This window comes from Colossoma macropomum, unplaced genomic scaffold, assembly GCF_904425465.1.
Source record: "Colossoma macropomum unplaced genomic scaffold, Colossoma_macropomum, whole genome shotgun sequence".
In the NCBI taxonomy this organism is placed as follows: domain Eukaryota; kingdom Metazoa; phylum Chordata; class Actinopteri; order Characiformes; family Serrasalmidae; genus Colossoma; species Colossoma macropomum.
In genome coordinates this window covers 529,017-552,500 of record NW_023494800.1, presented here as the reverse complement: position 1 = coordinate 552,500, position 23,484 = coordinate 529,017, and the positions used below count along the sequence as shown (strand labels likewise).

At 41.1% G+C, this 23,484-nt stretch overlaps 1 protein-coding gene across 6 annotated transcripts in view; it reads right to left on the bottom strand.

The window, feature by feature from the left end:
- mapk10 (mitogen-activated protein kinase 10) overlaps positions 1-23,484 on the bottom strand; it is a 145,239-nt gene that overhangs the window by 34,346 nt on the left and 87,409 nt on the right. For all 6 annotated transcript variants that reach the window (XM_036588114.1, XM_036588120.1, XM_036588119.1 and 3 more), the window contains exons 6-9: positions 18,634-18,772; positions 16,135-16,300; positions 12,578-12,649; positions 485-667 (exon numbers count right to left, since the gene is read on the bottom strand). In XM_036588114.1, the coding sequence (XP_036444007.1) occupies positions 485-667; positions 12,578-12,649; positions 16,135-16,300; positions 18,634-18,772 (560 nt within the window). The remainder of the gene's footprint in view (positions 1-484; positions 668-12,577; positions 12,650-16,134; positions 16,301-18,633; positions 18,773-23,484) is intronic.

The window sequence follows — 23,484 nt, the reverse complement described above, 5'->3', positions numbered from 1 at the left end:
GCATTATTTTGACCAAAATAATTTCCATTTTTTGGATGACGTGAATATGCTGATTCATCGAAGCACCCACAGAAACTCATCAGGGGCTGTGATTGGTCAGAATGCTCACAGCACACAGTAAACACACTGCGATTGGTTAGAGGGCTAATTTGCATATTGCTGTTGTCAGAAGAAAACCTCGTATCTCCAAAATGGTAACTTTACAGGAGAAGAAAAAACATACTTCAGTTTTAATGTAAGTCAATGGAACCTGAGTTTTTTCCAAGTCATTCTGGGTCGTTTCTTTTGGTCCATTCATCATGAAATTTACACACAATGTAAAGGGAAACAGGCATTTTCAAATTGTCAATAACTGAAAAACGACAAAAACGGAGATATGAGGTTTTGTTCAGACAGCAGTGATATCAGTATTTCAAAGGCTAATATCACGATAATGATTAAGAAATGATATATCGTGGAGCACGACATTCACACACAAACGTACCTTTGAGTTTGTTGTGCTCGGAGTCTGCAGGGAAGAGGCAGTCGGGGAACAGCTTGGGGAAGGTGAGGCCGGCGTATTTGGGCCGGTTCTCCACATAGTTCCTCACGGTGGGCTGCAGCTTCTTCATGAACTCGGGTGAAGGAGTGCCCAGCTGTTCAATCACCTTATTCCACTGATCAATATCTGAGCAGGACCACAGTTAGGGAAAATACCCACAACATCCGCTCTACACAGTGAACGACGCTGACCATTACATAATTACATACTTTATTACACAACTGTGCAAATACATTTATATATGATTTTCATTCTGTGTTTCATTTTGAAAGGAAAAAAGGTCAAAAACATAAATGACTGTAAAGAACCCGCAAAAAAACACTCAGATCTCCTCTCTTACTTACAGACACTGATGTGGTCTGGATTGAACGTTTCTCCACTCGTTCTACTGAACTACAGTCAGAAATAATTCAAATAACATTAAAACATGTTTTTATCACAAACAATAACTGTTGCTTCTAAGGGTTTTAATTAATATGATGTTTTTAACTTCAGCTGATTTTTCTAGGTTAAAGTAAATAATACAAAAATAACACCTGAGATACCCAGGAAAGTATCTATATGTAAGAATATTTTCCATATCATTCATATATTTGTACCTCTGTGTAATAATAATATTCCATATGTAGTATATGCTGAATATCACCTCCGTTGGAAAAAACACACATCTCCAAAAAGTAAAATTTACCGAATAACTCTATCTAACTCTACACTCTCAAAGAAGAAGGTTCTTCAAGGGTTCTTTAGTAAAGACAATGGTTCTATATAGAACCATGAACACTCAAAGAACATTTGCATGCTTTTGATGGTGAAATGGCTCTTCAGACTGATGGAGAATGTGTTGTACACGGTTCTATATAGAACCTTTCTGAAAATGGTTCTACAAAGCACCAAAAAGATTCCTTCTATTATACAAGCTTGACTTCTAAACAACATCAGAACCCTTTTTGGTCCTATATAGCACCATAAGCAACACATTCTCCACAAAACTGAACCATTTCACCTTGAAATGTTCTTTGAGTTTTCATGGTTCTATATAGAACCGTTATCTTTACTAAAGAACCCTTTATCAACCATTTTTTTGAAGAGTGTAATCTTAATGTCATTAGCCAAAAATAAATGATTTACAGTTGTAAAAAATGAAATAAGAGCTGAGACACTGCAGGTCCTCACAGTGCAGGTTTTCACAATAAGTAACAGCAGTTTTGTCCAGAAAATGTCCAAAACACACACACACACACACACACACACACACACACACACACACACACACACAGCAAACCAAGCCCGTCCCAGCAGCTCCAGAGTCTTGAACGCCTCAGTTCCACAGGCCTGCGTGGTCAGCACTGATAACAGGCTGAAAAGCTGATCTCTGCTCAAATCTTTTATTAAAGGAACAGGACGGTTCCTCTGATCTCTAACTGATCCAGATCTTTGTAGAGCTCGTCTTCTGGCCCGGCCCGGCGCGACTATCTGTGTGGCCACTGACGGAGTGAAGGAAGTGGAGGAAGAGTAGAGCTTTGATCTCTGCCGTTCTGTCATCGCTAACAATTACATCCTCTACTTGTTCAGAAAAATGGAAAGCTTAGGACGAACGCTTATCAGAACCTGGTATCTAGAACGACACAGAGGAGCAGCGACTTAACGATCAGTGTTGTTCGGGTCTCACAATACAGTGTTTCCTCTTTCAGCTCATTTTGATGTCAAACACTGACAAAAACGGCGAAACGTAAAGGATGTAGACACAACTCTTTCCGTCAGATTCAATCTGTAATAAAATACCTTCTCTCCTACTCTCGGACACCGGCGTGGTCCGGACTGAACGTTTAGAATCTGCACTTTCCACACAGTTTCTCTGCTTGTTTCAGCGAGAAACAGGACAGAGATAATTCATGTAACATTACAGTATGCTTCCGTTATCGCTGACAATAACTGCGACTGCTTTATGTCAAGTGATGCCACAGTGCAAGGAATGAAGTCACTACAAAAAGCTGATAAAGAGGCAAAAGCTTGTTTGTATGTCACAGGATTGTTTATATATTAAAGTCATATCCACCTGTAATTGTAATTTTTCCTAGTTTTATAATAAAGCGTTTTGTTTAAAGCTCAGATCAATAAGCCTCTAACTCTGACTGAGTTCTGTTGGGGTATAAAGGGTTAAATATATCATTTCTGTCCAAATAATAACACACAGTCTCTAAAACAGTAACTTTACAGGAGAAAGTAAAAACAATCTTTACTTTTAATACACGTTAATGTAAAGAGATTTTATCTGAGGCGAATTTTGGGGCGTTTGTGTTGCTCCATTCATCATAAAATTCATTAAAATGATGTGGAAAAATAAAAATCTGGAAAAAATGGAGATGCTCGTTTTTGGACCGAAGATATGGTTAATATTAGGGGCATAAAAATATATTTTTATTTTAACACATCGTATTGTGGTTAGAGCGCTAGCTCAGTGCTAACATGTTTACTGGCAGTCAGTGAAAACAGAAAAAAACTGATATGAAACTGATGATCGTGCTGCTTTATTATTATTTATACTATTATAAAGATTTTGTTTAGTGGTTCTAAACAGACACTGTTCTAAAGTTATGTGAGTTATGTTAAACGTTACATCTTGATTTAATATGCATAACGGCTCATATTACACACTTATACCACAGTGTTTCTTCAGGACTCAGTGATGTTCTTCACCTGCACTGCTGACTCCTCTCACTGTTTAAGAGAGACCCTCCTAATGCCCTACATATATATATATATATATATATATATATATATATATATATATATATATCTTTGTAGGAAGAAATGGTCTGGCAGTACAGTGACGCAGAGAGAGAGAGAGAGAGAGAGAATCAGAAAAAAGGGAGAGACAGAGAGATAAGAAGAAATGAAGTGATGCTGTGTGGATGACTTGGAGTGTCTGAGGTGATGTTTGACCTTTTTGTTTTTGTCTGTGTGTGTGTGTCTGTGTGTGTCTGTGTGTGTGTGTGGGTGTGTGTGGGTGCCTAGCAACAGAGGGTCAGAATATATGTTGCTACAGAGAAGTGCGCGGCATGAAGGCTCGGTCACATGACTGATTTCCTCTCAGCTTCTCACTCCTACAGACCCATTACCTCATCCTCTCTCTCTCTCTCTGTCTCTCTCTCTCTCTCTCTCTCTCTCTCTCTCTCTTTGTGTACAGTAAAGCTGAACGCAGTAGAAATGAAACAGAAGGATACGATCAGTTCCTGGGAACAGCACACTCCCTCTGATCAACTCTCCAAAGATACAGCCCACTGACCACATGTCCACTACACACACACACACACACACACATATAAATGACTCACATGTTTACACACAGTAACACACACCACTTCCTGATCATAAACAGTGGATTTGATCACAGCTGCAGTCACACTTCAACATTTCAGTGTTTTTCTGTGCCTGTACTCTCACTGCACCTCTGTGCAGGCCTGTGGTTGACCTTTTGGGCCTTGAAGTCCGACCCAATCCGGCCTAAATGCTAACACTACATTTGAGACCCAAACATGCTCGGAGGACGTGTTCAGAAAAATGGAAAGCTTAGGACGAACGCTTATCAGAACCAGGTATCTAGAACGACACAGAGGAGCAGCGACTTAACGATCAGTGTTGTTCGGGTCTCACAATACAGTGTTTCCTCTTTCAGCTCATTTTGATGTCAAACACTGACAAAAACGGCGAAACGTAAAGGATGTAGACACAACTCTTTCCGTCAGATTCAATCTGTAATAAAATACCTTCTCTCCTACTCTCGGACACCGGCGTGGTCCGGACTGAACGTTTAGAATCTGCACTTTCCACACAGTTTCTCTGCTTGTTTCAGCGAGAAACAGGACAGAGATAATTCATGTAACATTACAGTATGCTTCCGTTATCGCTGTATCCGGCCTAAATGCTAACACTACATTTGAGACCCAAACATGCTCGGAGGACGAAGCTGGCCCAGCTTTTTATTCAAATTTCACCAATTTTATACATCAAATGGTCCGGCAGTACAGTGACGCAGAAATCGTTAGAAAGCTTGAAATCTCAGGATTCGGTCCCTCAGACCGAGTGTCGTCACCTTCAGAGCCTCTCCGCCTCCACAGAGACACCATCATCCAAAGCATGTGGTCTGATAACACCATTTGGACTCGGTCTCGGTCTCAACATTACTGGAATCAGTCCTGTCTCGGTCTGACATCATTTAGACTCTGTCTTGTCTTGTTCTCCATCTTAAAACTGACATCATTTGGACTAGGTCTTGTCTCGGTCTTGGTCTCAGTTTTGACATCATTTAGACTAAGTCTTGTCTCTGTCTTGTCTTGGTTTTGACATTATTTGGACTCGAGTATGATTATTTGACATGAGTCAGGCGGAAATATACCTTGTTATTCTGTATCAGTAATTCATACAGTTATTCTGACGGTTGGGGGAAAAAAAACGAGTGTTTCCTTTCAAATTAGACTGAAATCGTGACTGTAGTCCAAAGTATGTGGGAACAGCGCAGCTTTTACTTTGGGTTCGCCGTTTCAGGCAAAAACAGGGCGACAGTTAACAGGCTAAACACAATAAACATTGACTTGCTCGCTAACGTACGAAGATGAAAGCTTTGGGCTGTGTGAATCAAACACATCCCTTCCATTAAACCCAACAGACAAAAACAGCAACACCACCCTCTTATATATTAAGAACACCATCCTGCACAAACAAAACATACTTGATTTACCAGCAATAAACATACGCAGATGAGACTTATTGTGAAATATTGATTGCTGTGGTTTATAAGTGATCATCTGCCTCAATTACAGGAGGCCAAGAGCAAAACCTGGACAGATACTTCAGACTGAATGCACTGCTAAGTGTCACCACTGCAGTTAAAAACAATACAAACAGTTTTAAACATAATTATCCCAAACACAACTAAAAGAAAAAGTGCCTGACCTTGTGCAGATTAAACGATCGCACATCACAACAGAAAGGCAGGCCTAAATTAGAGTTAACGATTCTTTAAAAAAGCCCCAAATAAGCTGCGCTGCTCCTCCTAATCAATGCAGTGAGTGTGGAAGCACATGCGGAGAACAATTAGCGCAGGGATAAGCAAACAGCCCGAGTGCTCACCGAGCCTCCTAACGAGCAGAGGAGGGCGACGAATCAAATGTTTCCCTTTTTACTTTTAAGTGTGTGTTTAAGGGGGAGAGCTGCTGCTTTCTAATGGAGGGGAAGGTCGAAGCTCCTCGTTAGGAATAATTGCACTGTGCTTTTAGTTTTTGGAGAAAGACAAGCAGATTTCTGAAAGGCCTTGTGATTTGAGGGGCTGTGAGAATTGGCCACGGAGTTCATTCAGATCTTTGATTTTTTAAAGGAGACGCCGTCTCCTCTGAAAGTATCGGAACTGGAGGCATTCAGGGTCGAGACCAAAAGAGGAATATGAGACGTTGGGGATGTAACAATCCATCGATGTGTATCGACACATCGACCAAACATCGATCCGATGTCAGCGATGTGGTGCATAAACAGAGACACGTGTGTTTAATTTCACACTGTGCAGTCGTGGGCTGGAGGTTAGGGAACCTGCCTCGCGACCGGAAGGTCGCTGGTTTGATCCCCAGAGCCGACAGCATGTGGCTGAGGTGCCCTTGAGCAAGACACCTAACTGCTCCTTGGGCACAGTGGATAGGGCTGCCCACCTCTCTGGGCAAGTGTGCTCACTGCCCCCTAGTGTGTGTGTTCACTAGTGTGTATGTGGTGTCTCACTGCATGGATGGGTTAGATTGTGGAGGTGAAATTTCCCTGTTGTGGGACTAATAAGGGTCAATTAATCTTTAATCTTAATCCAGCATTATCTGGACGCTGTAGGGGGCAGTGTGTGCTGTAAGCTGTTGTAGTTCACCAAATAAAGCCTTGCTTGCGCGCTTGTGTTCCCATTAAACTGCCTAACGATGCGGCAGCGATATACCAGCTGAAGGAACAGATCATGGGTGTTGAAACATTTTTGTTTTAGAGAAAATAACGAGACGGGATCTTTGCCATCCGTAAAGACCGTAAGTGTGAATTAAGATACTCAGGTAACACCACAAACTCATCAGCTCACCTGGAAAGGTGACAGTGTTAAAGCTGGTGGCTCAGTCATGTGAATTTCATCATACTGTAGCGTGGTGGAGGGCGTGTTCTCCAAACAGCTCAGAGAAGACACAGATCTGCTCCATAACTCAGCTTTACTGAATAACTCGTACAGAAACAGGCACCTGGCTCTGAGGCTCAGGTTAGTACTCCCGCCGCTAGCTGGCTACTGCTAGACTCACACTGTTTACCTCAGCATCAAAATAAGAGTCCTCACACCAAAAGGCTGAATAACTGCTGAAGAACTGAACTGAACTAACTCAGGGCGCTTTCACGTCTGAAGGTCCGGAATGAGGTTCATGTTCTTGTGACGCTGTATACAGAGCTGAACGTGTGTCTGTTTATTAGGAGGAGTAACGTTAGCGCGCTCGGCTAAAGCGTTTGGGAGATGGAGACTGAAACTGGGGAGCAGCGATGCTCTGATAAACAGCAGGGGGCGCTCTCACAGTATTCACTACTTACAGTTTATCACACTTTAGTTTTTTTTACATCAGTAAAAGCAGCTTAACTCATATTTTAACATTTTGACTATGTGTTTACGTTTCAGCTATGTGTGTATGGTCAGTTGCTAGGCAACAGACATGACAGATTATTAATCATGACTGATTATTAACTTTGATCGAGTAGGTTAAGATTTCCTAACTGGAGATAAGATGCTGTAAGATAAGATAAAATTCCCATATAAAGATCAGATTTGCTTCTGGAATATGAATGTGTGAAAAATCTTTTCTTGACCTGTCAGATCTGAACGCAGGACAGACAGAGGGAGTTTCTGTAATACGGTACCTGATTCCTAAAAACACTCAGGTACCAGGGACCCAACCTAATCCAGGATTGGGTTGAAAACGTAAAACACTGCCAGTGTATTTTGGAGGGATGGGTAGAGGCACCTTTGTGGTCACCTGCCCCCCCAAACACACAAACAGTTTAGGAATGCACTGAAATTTCAGTCACTGAAACATTTCTTCCAGAAATTTGGCAGAAAAATCATTTGTGAACAAACTTTAAGCTTGACAACGCTGTTGCTATGGATCCTGGACAGTTGCTGAAGTGCTGTTAGGCCTTTCCTATAGTATCCCAGGTGGTTGCTAAAGTGTTGTTAGGCCACGTCTATGTTATCCCAGGTGACTGATCAGGTTTTGTTAGACCATTACTATTATATCCCAGGTGGTTGTTAAGGTGTTGTTAGGCTATTGCTATCGCACCCCGGGTGGTTGCCAAGGTGTTGTTAGGCCATTACTATTATATCCCACGTGGTTGCTAAGGTGTTGTTAGGCTCTTGGTATGGTGTCCCAGGTGGTTGCTAAGATGTTGTTAGGCCATTACTATTGTATGCAAGATGGTTGTTAAGGTTTTGTTAGGCCATTGCTATCATGTCCCAGGTGGTTGCCAAGGTGTTGTTAGGCCATTGCTATGTTATCCCAGGTGGTTGCTAAGTTTTTTTAGGCAATTACTATCATATCCCAGGTGGTTGCTAAGGTGTTGTTAGGCCATTGCTATGTTATCCTAGGTGGTTGCTAAGGTGTTGTTAGGCCATTGCTTTGTTATCCCAGGTGGTTGCTAAGGTGTTGTTAGGCTCTTGGTATGGTGTCCCAGGTGGTTGCTAAGATGTTGTTAGGCCATTACTATTGTATGCAAGATGATTGCTAAGGTTTTGTTAGGCCATTGCTATCATGTCCCAGGTGGTTGCCAAGGTGTTGTTAGGCCATTGCTATGTTATCCCAGGTGGTTGCTAAGGTGTTGTTAGGCTATTGCTATGTTATCCCAGGTGTTTGCTAAGGTGTTGTTAGGCCCTTCCTATGTTATCCCGGGTGGTTGCTAAGATGTTGTTAGGCCTTTCCTATAGTATCCTGGGTGTTTGCTAAGGTGTTGTTAGGCCATTGCTCTAATATCCCAGGTGGTTGCTAAGGTGTTATTAGGTGATTGCTATGTTATCCCAGGTGGTTGCTAAGGTTTTGTTTGGCCATCGCTATCATATCCCAGGTGGTTGCTAAGGTGTTGTTAGGCCATTGCTTTGTTATCCCAAGTGGCTGCTAAGGTGTTGTTAGGCCATTGCTATGTTATCCCAGGTTGTTGCTAAGGTGTTGTTAGGCCATTGCTATCACATCCCGGGTGGTTGCTAAGGTGTTGTTAGGCCATTGCTATGGTATCCCGCGTGGTTGCTAAGGTGTGTATATATCTGTACATCTGTATATATGAAGAGCACTGTGAGAGGTCCTACATGCATTTTTCTGTATAGCTCAAAAACTGCAACCTGTGAAAACTGAAGTGTATTTTCTTTGGGTTTTTAGTCTGTTTACTGAAAACCATGAATTAAACCGTACTTTAAAACACAAAATAAGCTTTTTTGTTTTTACGCTTTGGGTTTTGGGCAGGAGTTTCCATTTTGCTGCATCACTAATACACACGGACACACAACCACACACCCACCAGGCAGCACTCCTCCAAACACCCCAATTAAGCTAATCATAAATATTCATCCAGAGCGAGAGCAGGGGGATGCAGAGGGAGTTTGGGCCGCGCGCTGCGGCCGTGAAAGATTCCCCGCGGGACAGCATGCCTGCGCAATTAATCCTGCATTACTCCTCACTGCAGCCTCGGCCGCCGTAATTAACTGATCATGAAAGGCCCAATTAATGCATTCCATGCAGCGGCACACCCTGCGGTACCCAACGTCAACTATCCTCAGGCACACAGAGCACTTTCAAAAAAAAGAAAAATAAGATCATGGAAATTTTCACTGAGTGATGTTAGAAGATCTCCACTGAGCGCAGAGTCAAATGTGTCATCTCTCCTAATGACCACCTATCAATACAGTCGTATCAGTTTGTTTGGACCTGATCATACGCAGTCATATAAACCGGGAAAGAAGGTCTGTGTTTAGTGAGCTGGGTTTGTGCTGCCGTTTCTGACTATACAGGTCGCACAATGACATTTTTGCTTGTTCACTCTTTATGTTTTGCTTTGTATCTTTTATGTTCTTAATATTTTGAGATATCTTGAAACACCTTGATTAATAACTGCGTTTGTTATATCAGTTTTCAATGCAAGCTCCAGTTAATACAGCACTTTTCTCAAACCTATGGTCACTTTTCAGAGGCGGGGAAAAAAAAGAAAAGAACACACATCAGTGAGGAGAACAGTTACCAGCGTAACTGATATGGAATTGGGGTGATGTGAGCTGATTCCTCAGAGTGACAGAGGATTCTAGCAGTTCAGTTTTGTAAATACTGGAGAGGGCTGATAGTTTTGTCAGGAACCCCAATGAGACGGGAGCTGCCGTCATCTGAGGGGGATGATATGAAAGCATGGACCAGAGATTCAGTGTCCTTCAAGGAGAGCAGGGGCGAAGGCGAGCGGTACTACGTAGATGGAAAAAAAGCTGTTTTAATATAAGGCTTGAAAGAAAGGACAGGATCAAAAAGTACAACCAGGTTCCAGACTACAGCTGAAGGTCTAACGGTCACCCCATCCAAATTAAGTGTAGAATTTGCAGCAACATACTCAGGGCCAATTAGTAGAATTTCAGTTTTATCAGTGTTTAGTTTTAGAAAGTTACTCTGCATCCATTTTCTGAGGTCTCGAATACAAGACATTAGTGCAGGGGGAGGCAGGTTAGTGATGGCGTTGGTGCGGACGTAGATCTGTATATAATCAGCATAACAATGGAAAAGAAGACCATGACGGCAGATGATCTGACCCAGGGGTTAAATATAGATGATGATGAATAGAGGGCCAAGAACTGAACCCTGGGGGACGCCTTGTGTAACAGCACTGATAGTAGAGTTATGCTTACCCAGGGCAACAAAAAGGAAGCCTATTAGTGATCTAGGACCTGAACCAGCGTCAGTAATGCCAATAGCTGAAAGGCGAGAGATGAGTATGTCATGATTAACGGTGTGAAATGCAGTGATTAAATCTAAAAGGAGCAGAATACTGATAGCACTGGATTCAGTAGACAGGAGGAGATCATATGAGACGTTTCATTAACCCACCGCAGACGTGTACAGCGTTAGTGTAACTCTAAATGAGTTAAGGCTACTGTGAAAGCTCTGATTACGTACAGAAGCTTGGCTGGTTAACGATGCCTACACATGTGAATACAGGGGCAGCCTGCAGAATATAAGTCCAAACTGAAGCCGTGTGAGGAACCAGCACAGTTTAACCCTCTAAACTACAGTTTTAAGAACTCGTTGGAAAGGGCACGTCATGCTCTACTGATCTGTGGAGCCACTTGTTTTTATTCGTGACATCATCAGCGACTAGTCAACGTTGACTCAACTTTCATCACATGTCTGTCCACTTTGAAAAATCTGAAGTTGTGTAACCCCTAGTAGATACTTTGAACTATTCAGTATCTGCTATGAATTATTTAGTATATATTAAGTAACTACAATAAATAAAGAACTATCCATTTCTTAGTAACTACTACGGATTATTCCGTATTATTATTACTCCATAGCTGTATTATTCAGTAATTACTATTAATTATTCAGTACCTACAGGTACTCAATATTTTATAGTTGTTATCATGAATTATTCAGTTGCTTTTATAGTTACGAGTGAATTTAACTCTCTGAATTTAACTTTCTATAGTTTAAAGGGTTAATTACACTGTTCTGGCATTATGGGCTGGTTTTTGACTGAACAACGGTTATGAGTACCACCAACGAGCAGCAACAAACATGTAAAGAACACGGTCTCACTTTATTTGGGTAGTCCCCTATAGATGATCTACAGATATTTATATTATTAAACTTTCTGGTGACACTGATTATCAACAACAATAAAGTTAATAATAGGGTTAGGAGTAAGTGTAGGTTTGGTCTTAGGGTTAGGGTTGAGGTCAGGTTTAGGGTTAGGGACAGATTTAATAGAATGGAGCATTTAATAGATATTTAGTTGAAAGTTAGTTAAAAACAGGCTGAGCATCTACTGTGGACCATCCAAATAAAGTGTTACCATAGAAACTGACCTATCCATGCTCTGCCCACAAAGTTCTTTCCTAGCGACTGGTGCAAGGTTGAAAAAGCTTCACAGAACATTAATAAAACCACATTAAACCTAATTCGTTTAGATTTGGAGTTCAGCTTCCAGTTTCAAAGCTACACTGCTAGGCTGGACTGTGTTGTTGTAGCTAATTAAAGTGAGCCAGGAACAACAACAAATCTGCCACCATGCTAACATTAGCTCAAATACACAACAAATCAAACTGGACCAGATGGATCCTAACCGTGTGACCCTTCACACACATTACAAACACACATAAAGTATAAAAGCAATGCAAAAGAAATAAATATTCCTGAATGCAGCTTCTCTTTAGGCTGAATGGGGCTTTGAATGAGACGTTCTATATGCTTGTCCAACCTAGCAACAGTTGCTATGAAAGGATGCATTAGTGGGCAGAACATGAATAGGTAGACAGGTCAGTTGGATAAATGACCACACTTATCTTTCCCGAGCTCATCAGGTCAGGTACACTCTTAAAAAGGTGGTTCTTCAAGGGTTCTTCAGTAAAGGAAATGGCTCTGTTTAAAACCAAGCGCTCTGTATAGAACCATTTCATGCTTAAATGGTTCTCTGCATGGTGAAATGGTTCAATGGTGTTGTGTATGGTTCTGTATAGCACCAAAAAGAGCTCTGCTATTGTTATGATGCCAGCTTGTAACCATAGAAGAACCTTTTTTGGTGCTATATAGAACCCTTTTCAAAAAGGTCCTATATACAGCACATTCTCCATCAATACGAAAAACCATTTCACCATGCAAAGAGCCTTTTAAGCATGAACTAGTCCTATATAGAACTCATGGTTCTAAATAGAGCCATTGCCTTTACTAAGGAACCCCTGAAGAACCGTCTTTTTTAAATGTGTAGTAACAATCGTGTTTGTGTTGGTAAGGATACAGTCCCGGCCAGGGAACAGGATTTTGTGGCGCACCATTTCTCCCATAATGCACCCGACTGACCAAATATCCACTGCGGGCATGGAGGCAGGAAAAAAGGGGAGAGAGAAAGGGAGAGAGAGAGAGAGAGAGAGAGAGAGAGAGAGAGAGGAGGAGGTTAGCATTAGTACAATTAGTACAAGCATGTCATCAGTGACATTTCTAGTGTGTGAGCTGTGCAGAGCGGCGGTTATTTACTCTGCTGTGTGGAATAATTAGCGACGGCGGTGCGGTTCACACAGGGACTAACGACTGCTCCACTGATTAAAGCAGTGAAACCTCCAGCAGCCACAGAGTGGCAGATAATCCATATTCTGATCCTCCCATACACACACACACTCTCTCTCTCACACACACACACACACACACACACACACTCTCTCTCTCACACACACACACACACACACACACACACACACACTCTCTCACACACACACACACACTCACACACACACACACACACACACTCTCACACACACACACACACACACACACACACACACACACACACACACACACACACACACACTCTCTCTCTCACACACACACACACACACACACACACACACACACACACACACACACACTCACACACACACACACACACACACTCTCTCTCACACACACACACACACACACACACACACACACACACTCTCTCACACACACACACACACACACACACACACACTCTCACACACTCTCTCACACACACACACACACACACACACACACACACACACACACACACTCTCTCTCTCTCACACACACACACACACACACACACACACACACACACACACACACTCTCTCACACACACACACACACACACACACACACACACACTCTCTCTCTCACACACACACACACACACACACTCTCTCACACACACACACACACACACACACACACACATGTGTGAGCACACAGTGTTTGCACAGGCTGAATTAACAGAGTGCATGAGTCATACACACTCAGCACTGCTAGCAACCACCATCTCCAATCTGATCCATTACAAAGCTGAAAGATTTTTCCTCTGTGCAGTAATGAAGTGATGCACTGTGCTTTTCTTGCTTCAGTTCATTTCCATGAGTCAATTTTTTTTATTTTAATCAACACAGTACAGCGTCGTTAGAGTCAAAACAGAGACCCTATTAACATAAAAACTGACATTAATGTTTAATATTAGCCCTTCAACCTGTCTCAGTGTTTGTGTCCGTTTTAAATGCACTTTGGCTGCGTTTACACTTGCATTTTTACATGTCTGGACCTCCGGATATAATCCTGATACTCAAGGCGCATGAAGTGACCAGGTCTTTGACCTGCAGTCAGGCCCCCGTCATTCAATATTTCATTATTATTTGATTCCTGCCAGAAAATAAAAGCTTTACAAAGTGAAAGAGAGCCTATAGCTTGCTGTGGGTTTGTTTACGTTGCTACAGCTACGCCACCATCTCTGAAATGTCCACACAGTCCAGATCATTCCAGCTTTAAAACTGAAATTTGTGCACATTGTTGCAGTGTGTGCTGTGCATTGCCGGCGTAAAGGGTGAGCCAAACTGATTAACCCCGTGACCCGACCAGCCCGGTAACCAGTCAAAAAACATAAGAAAGCTGCTCGTTTAAATATCGGGCCAGAGGAGTTATGTTGGATGCACGTTGCTGTTGGGAACAGTAGAATCATTTTCAGTCATATCAATTTGGGCACATAGAACTGGAGCTTTCTGTGCTCCTATCACTGTGTAGAAGACGGACGAGTCTTCCTTTATTGTTGAATGCACTGTTTTTTGAAAGAACTCATTCAGAGAGATTGCTCTAAAAGGCAGTTTACAACACATGCTGAATAAAATATTTTGGACTTTTTCAGATCATATTCCTTACCTATCAACTAAAACACAACAACAGCACTGAGAAATCATGTGATTAACAGAGAAGGTGGGTTAAATAGCTGAAATAAGCACTTTTTGCTGGAGTTAACACACAATATTTAATTTACAATAAAAAAGAAGAAACAAAAAAAGAAAAAACAACAACGTCGAGGCTAAAGCTGGACTCGCCGACACTAACAATTTCTTACCAAAAGTAAGTAAACTGAAAGACAAACCTGCGCTGATGTGTTTCATTCAGGTGGGAACAGAATTGGATCAGTTAAACGGAAAACATCACCCTGTTCAGTGTAGTTACACATGATGAACAGCTTTAAACACCATCATTCCATTTATTTTCATTTAGACCTGCTTATGCATTCGCGCTCAGCCAAGAGTGTTCAGTGTGAGACGTTTCCACACAATGTATTTTAATGATTTAGTGAAAACACTTCACTTTCAGATAATAACACGTCCGGGGGTTGATCACTGCGGGGCTGCCAACAGGATTTCCCCTCGTTTTTGCCAAAGGCCTTTATGTTGTTTAATGAGGTCGTGATTAATAAAGCACAAAGGTTTATAAAAGCGCTCAGAGGCGATGCATAAAGATGAGGCTGGTAATCAGATTAATTAATATACTTAACTGTCGTTTTCTTGTGGGTGTATATATTACGTACAAAAAAAAGATACATTACTGTCGTGTAAATGTTTTTCATTTTAAATTAGATTTATGCATAATCTCTGTCATAAAAAAACATTCTAACTTTTTACATCGCTGGAAAACGCCAGTGAATACAACGCAAAAATGGTATCTTATCAAGTGAAATTATCTGAAATCCGGTTAATATATCTAATATTTCTCATGCTGAAATTGTTGTAAGCTTATTATAATATAATTTAACTTATTTCTAAAGTTTTTTGCTTTTTTACAATTCTGGTCTTTTTTTAAGCATATTTCTTATGCTTATGTTCTTGGGAACAACGGTGAATTGGAGCGATACAGCCAGTGATAACGCTGAGCGGAGAGCAGGGAAGGGCATTTGGGGGCAGTCGTGGGCTGGAGGTTAAGGATCAGCCTTGTGACCGGAAGGTCGCCGGTTTGATCCCCTGAGCTGACAGTATGTGACTGAAGTGCCCTTGATCAAGGCACCTAACCCCCAACTGCTCCCTGGGTGCTGTGGATAGGGCTGCCCACTGCTCCGGGCAAGTGTGCTCACTGACCCCTAGTGTATGTGTTCACTAATGTGTATCACTGCACAGATGGGTTAAAATGTGGAGGTGAAATTTCCCCATTGTGGGACTGATAAGGGTCACTCAACTAACTTAAAACAAGTAAAATCATCTCTCAATACAGTGAGGCAATTTTGCAGTATAAAATTACTTAAAACGAGTAAAACAAGTCCTAGAATAAGCGTACAGCAGTCTGCACACGACAAATATTAGATATACCAACTATATTTAAGATAATTTCACTTCGCGCTGCAAAAAATAGCAATTTACGATAAATATTTGTTTGAAAAAACAAACCTCTCAAGAGTTCGTAAATTAAATAAACATGTTTTCTTGAATCTCCTCTAAATTACTTTTTGAAGATACAAGATTTTCTTACAACAGCAGTGAAAGAGAACTGAATTTGGAGTGAATCAGTCGTACCGTTCTCCTTGTAGCCCATCCCCAGGATGACCTCAGGGGCCCTGTAGTACCGGGTCACCACATAGGGCGTCATCATGAAGCTGGTTCCGGCGGTCCTCGCCAGCCCGAAGTCCAGAATCTTCAGCGTACAGTCCGACTTCACCACGATATTGCTAGGTTTCAAGTCCTTCAGGAGAAAGGACATTTCAGAGTAAACAGACTCCTTCAGGTCAGTCCAAACAGGCTCCTGTCCATTTTCAATACTGAGTCTGTAACAACTGTCACCTACCGACGCCAGGTTTAAACTAACCAGAGCACTGGCTACTCAGCATACAATGCGTCTGTATTCCTTACCTCACTTTAAAGGGACCAAATGTCCCTGCATTGACTGAAAATCTTCCTAGGGATGTCTCAGTCCAGTTTCCACTCCCCTCAATCGCTTTTGAGTACTTTAGCATTGAGCATCAGCCAATCTGATCTTTGTGTTTTCATGGGTAATACAGCCACATAATTTGGGCCTGTTATGCTAGTCTGCAGGAGAACCGTGATTATCAGAGCGAGGCCTTCAGTTTGGGCCATAAATGTCAAAACTTGATCAAAAACAAGAAAAAAAACTCTAATTCTAAAAACTCTAACTAATTTCTGTTTCAGTTCACATTGAAAAAATCATATCTTAGTGAGTAAAAACATCTGAACTGTAGCCAATTTATCTCATATTCATTATGAGATCTCATTATGAGATTGTTGTTAAAATATTATACAATTGTTTAACTTATTTCTGGACACTTTACTCACGTTTTAAGTCATTTTATCTTATGGAAGTGTTTTACTCCATTGGCAGATCATTTCAAATATTATTTCTTAAAATAAGCTAAATTACCTGCCAATAGAACAGGACACTTTCACCAGATAAAATTACTTAAAACAAGTAAAATGTCTAGAAATACGTTCAGTAATCTAATAATATTCTTATAATCTCATAATGAGAAATCTAAAATATTTTGATTCAAGTTTTTTTTCACTTGCTAAGGTATCCTCTTTTGCGGTGCAGGGGATTCTGGTAGTATGCTGACGCTAAGCTAACAGCATTTCACATGAGCATATTTTGGCGGTTCTAGATTAAACACAGACATGTGAAACTCATTCCATGAGTTTAATCTGAAGTTTGTAACAGACATTATCATGTCCACCGATTGTTTCTTTACATTCTGACCACCTCCTTGTTTCTACACTCATTGTCCATTTTATCAGCTCCACTTACTGTATAGGTGCACTTTGTAGTTCTACAGTTACAGACTGTAGTCCATCTGTTTCTCTGATACTTTGTTAGCCCCCTTTTACCCTGTTCTTCAGTGGTCAGGACCCCCATGGACCCTCACAGAGCAGGTACTATTTGGGTGGTGGATCATTCTCAGCACTGCAGTAACACTGACGTGGTGGTGGTGTGTTAGTGTGTGTTGTGCTGGTCTGAGTGGATCAGACACAGCAGTGCTGCTGGAGTTTTTAAACACCTCAGTGTCACTGCTGGACTGAGAATAGTCCACCAACCAAAAACCAAAACTTAACAAGGAAATTTTAGTATTTCTTTAGTACTGATAGGGTTTAAATACAACAAGTGTGATTATTATTTTAAATTAAATTCAACTAAAATTTAGGCCTAGAAGAACCACTAAAAGGACCACTGATGATCTGCTACAGTGCACTTTATTTTCACGTTTATAATGTGACTTTTCGTAATATTGACTTATGATTGACTCTGATTCACCAGCTTAAGAATTTGGCTACCAGTTACTTTGAAGTTCTGCATTGAAATCACTTTATTGTGGTATGTGCAGAGCAGCACACTCTAATCTGACTTCTTCTTTTTTGCTGTTGGCTACTTATGTAAAATAACCATTTTATAGTGTAGTGAATACACTATGGTTGCTCTAACAGTGACCTGCTCCTTTCTTTCAGTGTTGAAAGAGCTATTTCGGTTAATGGTGGTTAAAACCAGAATGGCTTTCAGTCGGTAAAGAGGAACGTTTTCATGATGGTTTTGTTTTCCGTTTCTTTTTTTCCTCTGTGTTGTGTTTGGCTGAACGTCTGCGTTTTGAGGTTGGTGCTGAAAGGATAATTGACCACTCGGCCTTTCTGTGTGGAGTGATAGATTGACGGCAGCATTTATGTAAAAAAACAGCATCCAGGCCTTTTTGTGTCGGCAGCTTTTACCAAACTTTGGCTCTATTTGTCTGTTATACTCTGTTTAGATGTAACTGAGTAACTGAGTTTGCAAAGCAGCCTGTTTGTTGTGCACGTACTGTTTTACTACTGTGTTATTTTGGGCCGTCGTTCTCCCTGAAGCCGTAACTCCTGCTGCTTCGTGTTCCACGCGAATGCTCCCTAATAAATAACGCGCCTTGGGAAAAGCTGCTGCCCTTTTTTATTTTAATTTGTTTCTTGTTTTTTGTGGTTTCAGGTCTGGCGGCTGAGTGAGAGCCTCCTTCTTCCTTAATGGAGTGTAGAGAACGTCATACTCACCCTGTGGATGATGCCAGCGGAGTGTAAGTGTTTGATGCCACACAGCATCTGGTAGAGCAGGTAGGACATCCTCTCATGGTCCAGCTCCATCTGAATCACCTGGCACAGGTTAGCATCCATCAGCTCCATCACCAGATACCTTCACCGCAGAGAGACAGACAGACAGAGAGATAGATTGTTTATTAACCCTCTGTGGACATTTTCTTGATGTGTTCATCTCCTCTTAAACTCTCCTTTAAAGGCTCTTCATATATCATGATCCTCATATGTTTCATATCTAAATGCTCCGTTATCTTCATCACTACTTTCCAAAACCGCTGCAGCAGCTTCAGCAGCTGTAAACTCTCTGCACGCCGTTTCACATGAGTGTCCGATGTGGACTGAATGAAGAATGAAGGGTTTCCGGCGTGATGGTCAGTCCTTAGTGATTTCCTGAGTGTCCCTTGGTCAGTTTCACACAAAAGGTCCCAAAAGCCAACTTAATAAGTAAAAAGCTCTGCTATGAGTAGCTGTGTCCAAACATTTCACCGGTACTGGACACTTCAACAGTTATTTCTACTCTAACTGCACTGGCTTTATTAGACTGCTGTGGTTTTATCTTCTCCTGCTGCTGCACCACTTCATTCACGTCTTTATCTGGGCACAAAGAGACAGCTGTCGATCGATGAGGATCTTTACATCCTCTTATGCTGAGAATGGAGCCATTGATTAATGATTGTGAGTCAGTCAGCAATAACACTGAGGAGCCAGTGCCTGGTCTCCTTCAGGTCCTTTAATATTGATCATAAGCACAATATACTGTATATAGCAGAGGGGAACCCTCAGGGTCAGCCTTCATTTACATAACTTTTCAGGAGCCTCACTTTCAGTTCCTCAAAGAATCTGCAGACACTCCTCCACAGTTCAGTCTGAGAAGCTGGTTGATGATTTTCTGAAGTAATCAAACACATTCAGTGGTGTTGAGGTCTGGACTCTGGGGTGGTCAGTCCATTGTTCAGCTTCTTTCTTTGATGTCTCCTTTTGTGCTGTTTATCTGATATCTTTAAAAAAAAACAGTTTTGGAAACACTTCCTTTGGTTTTCTCTCTCCTTATGCAAGTGAATTACCTTATTTTTCAAATTTCCTCCATAATTAATTGGTTAAGATGTAAACAGAGTCATTTAGAGTGGTTTGGTGTGAAACGCTCTGTTCTAGATAAACTTACAGAGTCAGAACTGTTCACAGTGGTGGTGATAGGAACCAGACGTCCCCCTCTAAAAGCTCCCTCACAGAAAGTTCCTACATGAAATGGTTATGAATTCACTGCCTGATGACTGAGACACTGTTTTATGATAGTTTAGAGAACTTAAACTCCATTCATGGTGGAGGGATACATGCAGGGCGCTGTGAGGCAAAATAGTCCCCAAAGAAAACTTATTATTTCAGATTTTCCACTATTTTCCATCATCAACATTCCATATAAACTCAGAAGACTCGTGTAGGTTCACTGGTGGTTCTGGATAGTAAATAAAATGTCTATATTTGTGTTGTAGTCATGGTGACCCCTGGTTCCTATCACCACCACTGTAAAGACATCTGAACCATTTCATACCAAACCACTCTGAATCTCTCTGATTACATCTCAGACTCTGAATTAAGGAGAAATCAGGAAAAACAGAAGGAATCTCCCTGTATGGATTTGTTTGTATAATCTGTATGAGTCCCTGTTTGTGTGTTGCAGTCAGTCGTGTTGTGTGAGTTAAAGCTCCGTGCCGCTCCATCTCCTCTGTGTGAGGCAGCGTTTTATAACCAACGCCAATCGATCCTCCTCCTGATTAAGTCTGTGAGGAATAAATTAGTGCAGCAGTGTCACCGCACAGCGACACACACACACACACACACACACACACACTCACACACACACACACACACACACACACTCGCACACTCACAGACTGTCACAGTAAACACTCACTGAAACACACACGCCTGCAGGCTAACAACTGTTTTCACATCTGAACAGTCAGTGCTGTTTGTCCATGTAGGTTCCACCCCAATCAGCTACAGCACGTGTGAGGTGTGAGGTATGAGTGGAACTGGTGAAAGGTCTTCAGCGTGACTCAGTTCAGCACCTCATGGTGCAGACTGGGTAACATTACAGGGCAAACGCGCTTTCAGATGCTTCACATTCATCTTCATGATGATATTGATGATAGAATAAATACTCCCCAGTATGTTCCCCAAAGTTCTAGATATTAACTGGGTAAGTATGCAGGAGAATCTCCAAAATACTAGATAATTATTTTGGGTAACCTGATGGTGAATTCCAACACAGTTAATCTAAATTGCACAGAAATGCCCAACAGGTTCTAGATATTAACTGTGTAAGAGCATGGAACAATCTCTAAAATTCCCAACAGGCTCTAGATATTACCTTGGCAAGTGTGCGGAAAAAGCTCCAAAAAATTATTCTGGGTAACCTGATGGTGAATTCCAAGACAATTTATTGAAACTGCACTGCAATGCTCAACATGGTCTAGATATTAAATGGGTAAGTGTGTGGAACAATCTCCAAAGTACTAGATAATTATTTTGAGTAACACAACGGTGAATTCAAAGAGAGTCCTACTAAATTGCACTGAAATTCCCAACAGCTTCTAGATATTAATTGGGTAGTTGTGTGGAACAAACTCTAAAGGACTAGATAATTATTTTGGGTAACCTGATGGTAAATTCCAATACAGTTAATCTAAATTACACAGAAATGCCCAACACGTTCTAGATATTAATTGGGTAGTTGTGTGGAACAATCTCCAAAGTACTAGATAATTATTTTGGGTAACATGATGGTGAATCCCAAGACAGACTTTCAGCGACTGCTGAAAGTCGGTGAACAGTGGAGAAAACTGTGCTGTGTAATTTATTTTAGTCCTGTGGAAATGATGGACAGTAAAGTCCAGTAAAGTCAGTGCCCTGTTCTCAGTGTGTTCCGAGCGCAGTGTTCTCACAGCCGCATCGATCAGTTCCAACTCCGGCCTTCAGTTCATCGTTTAAAACATGAAGGACAAACACAGCACCAAATTACTGCGGGCCAGCAGACCCACAATGCTCTTAAAAAGACAGTACTTCAAGGGTTCTTTAGTAAAGGGAACAATTTCTATATGGAACCAGTTCTTTGCATGGTGAAATGGTTCTTCAGACTGATGGAGAATGTGCTGTATATGGTTCTATATAGCACCAAAAAGGGTACTTCTACTGTTACACTGTTAAGCTTGTTACATTATGAGAACCCTTTTTGGTGCTATATAGAAACCTTTTCAAAAAGGTTCTATACAGAACCATACACAACACCATTTAAGCATGCAAATGGTTCTAAATAGAAGCATCACCCATACCAAAGAACCTTTGAAGAAGAGTGCACACCTTTTGGAAAAAGGGTTCTCTATAGCACCAAAGTTAACATTGTAACAACAGCAGAACCTTATTTGGTTCACACATTATCAGTCACACCCTCATACCATGAATGCGTAAAGGGTTCTTTGCATGGTTAATAGTTCAATCAATAGTTCTTCAGATTGAGGGCTAGTGTGTGAACCAAAAAAAGGTTCTGTTGTTATGATGTCAACCCTGTATACAATAGCAGAACCCCTTTTTGGTGCAATAGAGGAATCTTGCAAAAGGGTACTATATAGAACCATGTCTGAAGAACCGTTTCACCATGCAAAGAACCATTTAAGCATGAAAAGGTACTTTTGAGTGTTTATGGTTCTGTGTAGAACCATTCTCTTTACTAAAGAACCTTTGACAAAACATCTTTTTAAGCTGTTAAGCTTTTTATTCTGTCAAGTTTGTCAGTTTTTCATGTTTATACATTTTTGCTGTTTTTGCAAATTCCAGTAGCAAAAGTTCAGTTTTGTTGATTTTCTAAGTGAAAGTAAGTTAACATTACAGGGAACAGACTTAGATATGCTATATATATATAATACTTAGAGTTTAATATACTGAAAAAGCCCATATTTATGTTTTATTTTTGTATTTTCCAATATCTTAAGCTCTTATGCTCTGTACAGGACATGTTGACTTATTTTCAGTTTGAAAATTAATAAAATGCATAATCTGCTGGCGACCAACTACAGACTGGACACTCACATCAATCACCACATCTACAGACGCTACAGAGTCAGAGTCGCGTCGTCTGTTCTGCTGGGAATGATGAAGAAGATGGAGCTAAAAGCCGTCACTTCAAGCCTAAACCTTCCAATAAAAGACTGTGTAGCTCAGAAAGTTTAACCAGTTTTTAGTTTAATAACGGCCACAAATCATATAATTAATGTAATAAAGTGTGAAGTGCGTTGTCCAGGGACACAGGAAGTGGGGGTGCTGAGGGGGCGCTGATTTTAGGATTGCAACTGTTCAAAGTAATGATAGTAATGTTGCGTATAGAGCTACATGAGCCTGTTTCAGAGCGGAGTTTGTATTTTTATATTTTAAAAATCTGCAGTAGCTGCACTGTTTAAGTGAACACCACATTTTTATTACAGTGAGCTGAAAACTGACCACTTTGTGATGCGTCGCTCAAACACACACAGGCTGACGTGCAAAGAGAGAGAGAGTCTGTACAGCGGTATAGGCCAGTTCTGAACCATAAAGCAGCTGTATTTAACAGAATAATAACGTTTAATCCAGCGTTGTAGCTCCAGCTCAGTATTCAGTCTCACTGTTTGTTGATGTGACACAGGCCTAATCGGTTACCGTGCCACATAACACTCTGATTGGTCGCCAGTCAGTTCATTTACATAAAGTTCGTCCAGAATGAGAGAGCAGAGAGGTGATGAGTGGATGATTATGCTGTTCAGGAAATAAATGTATTCT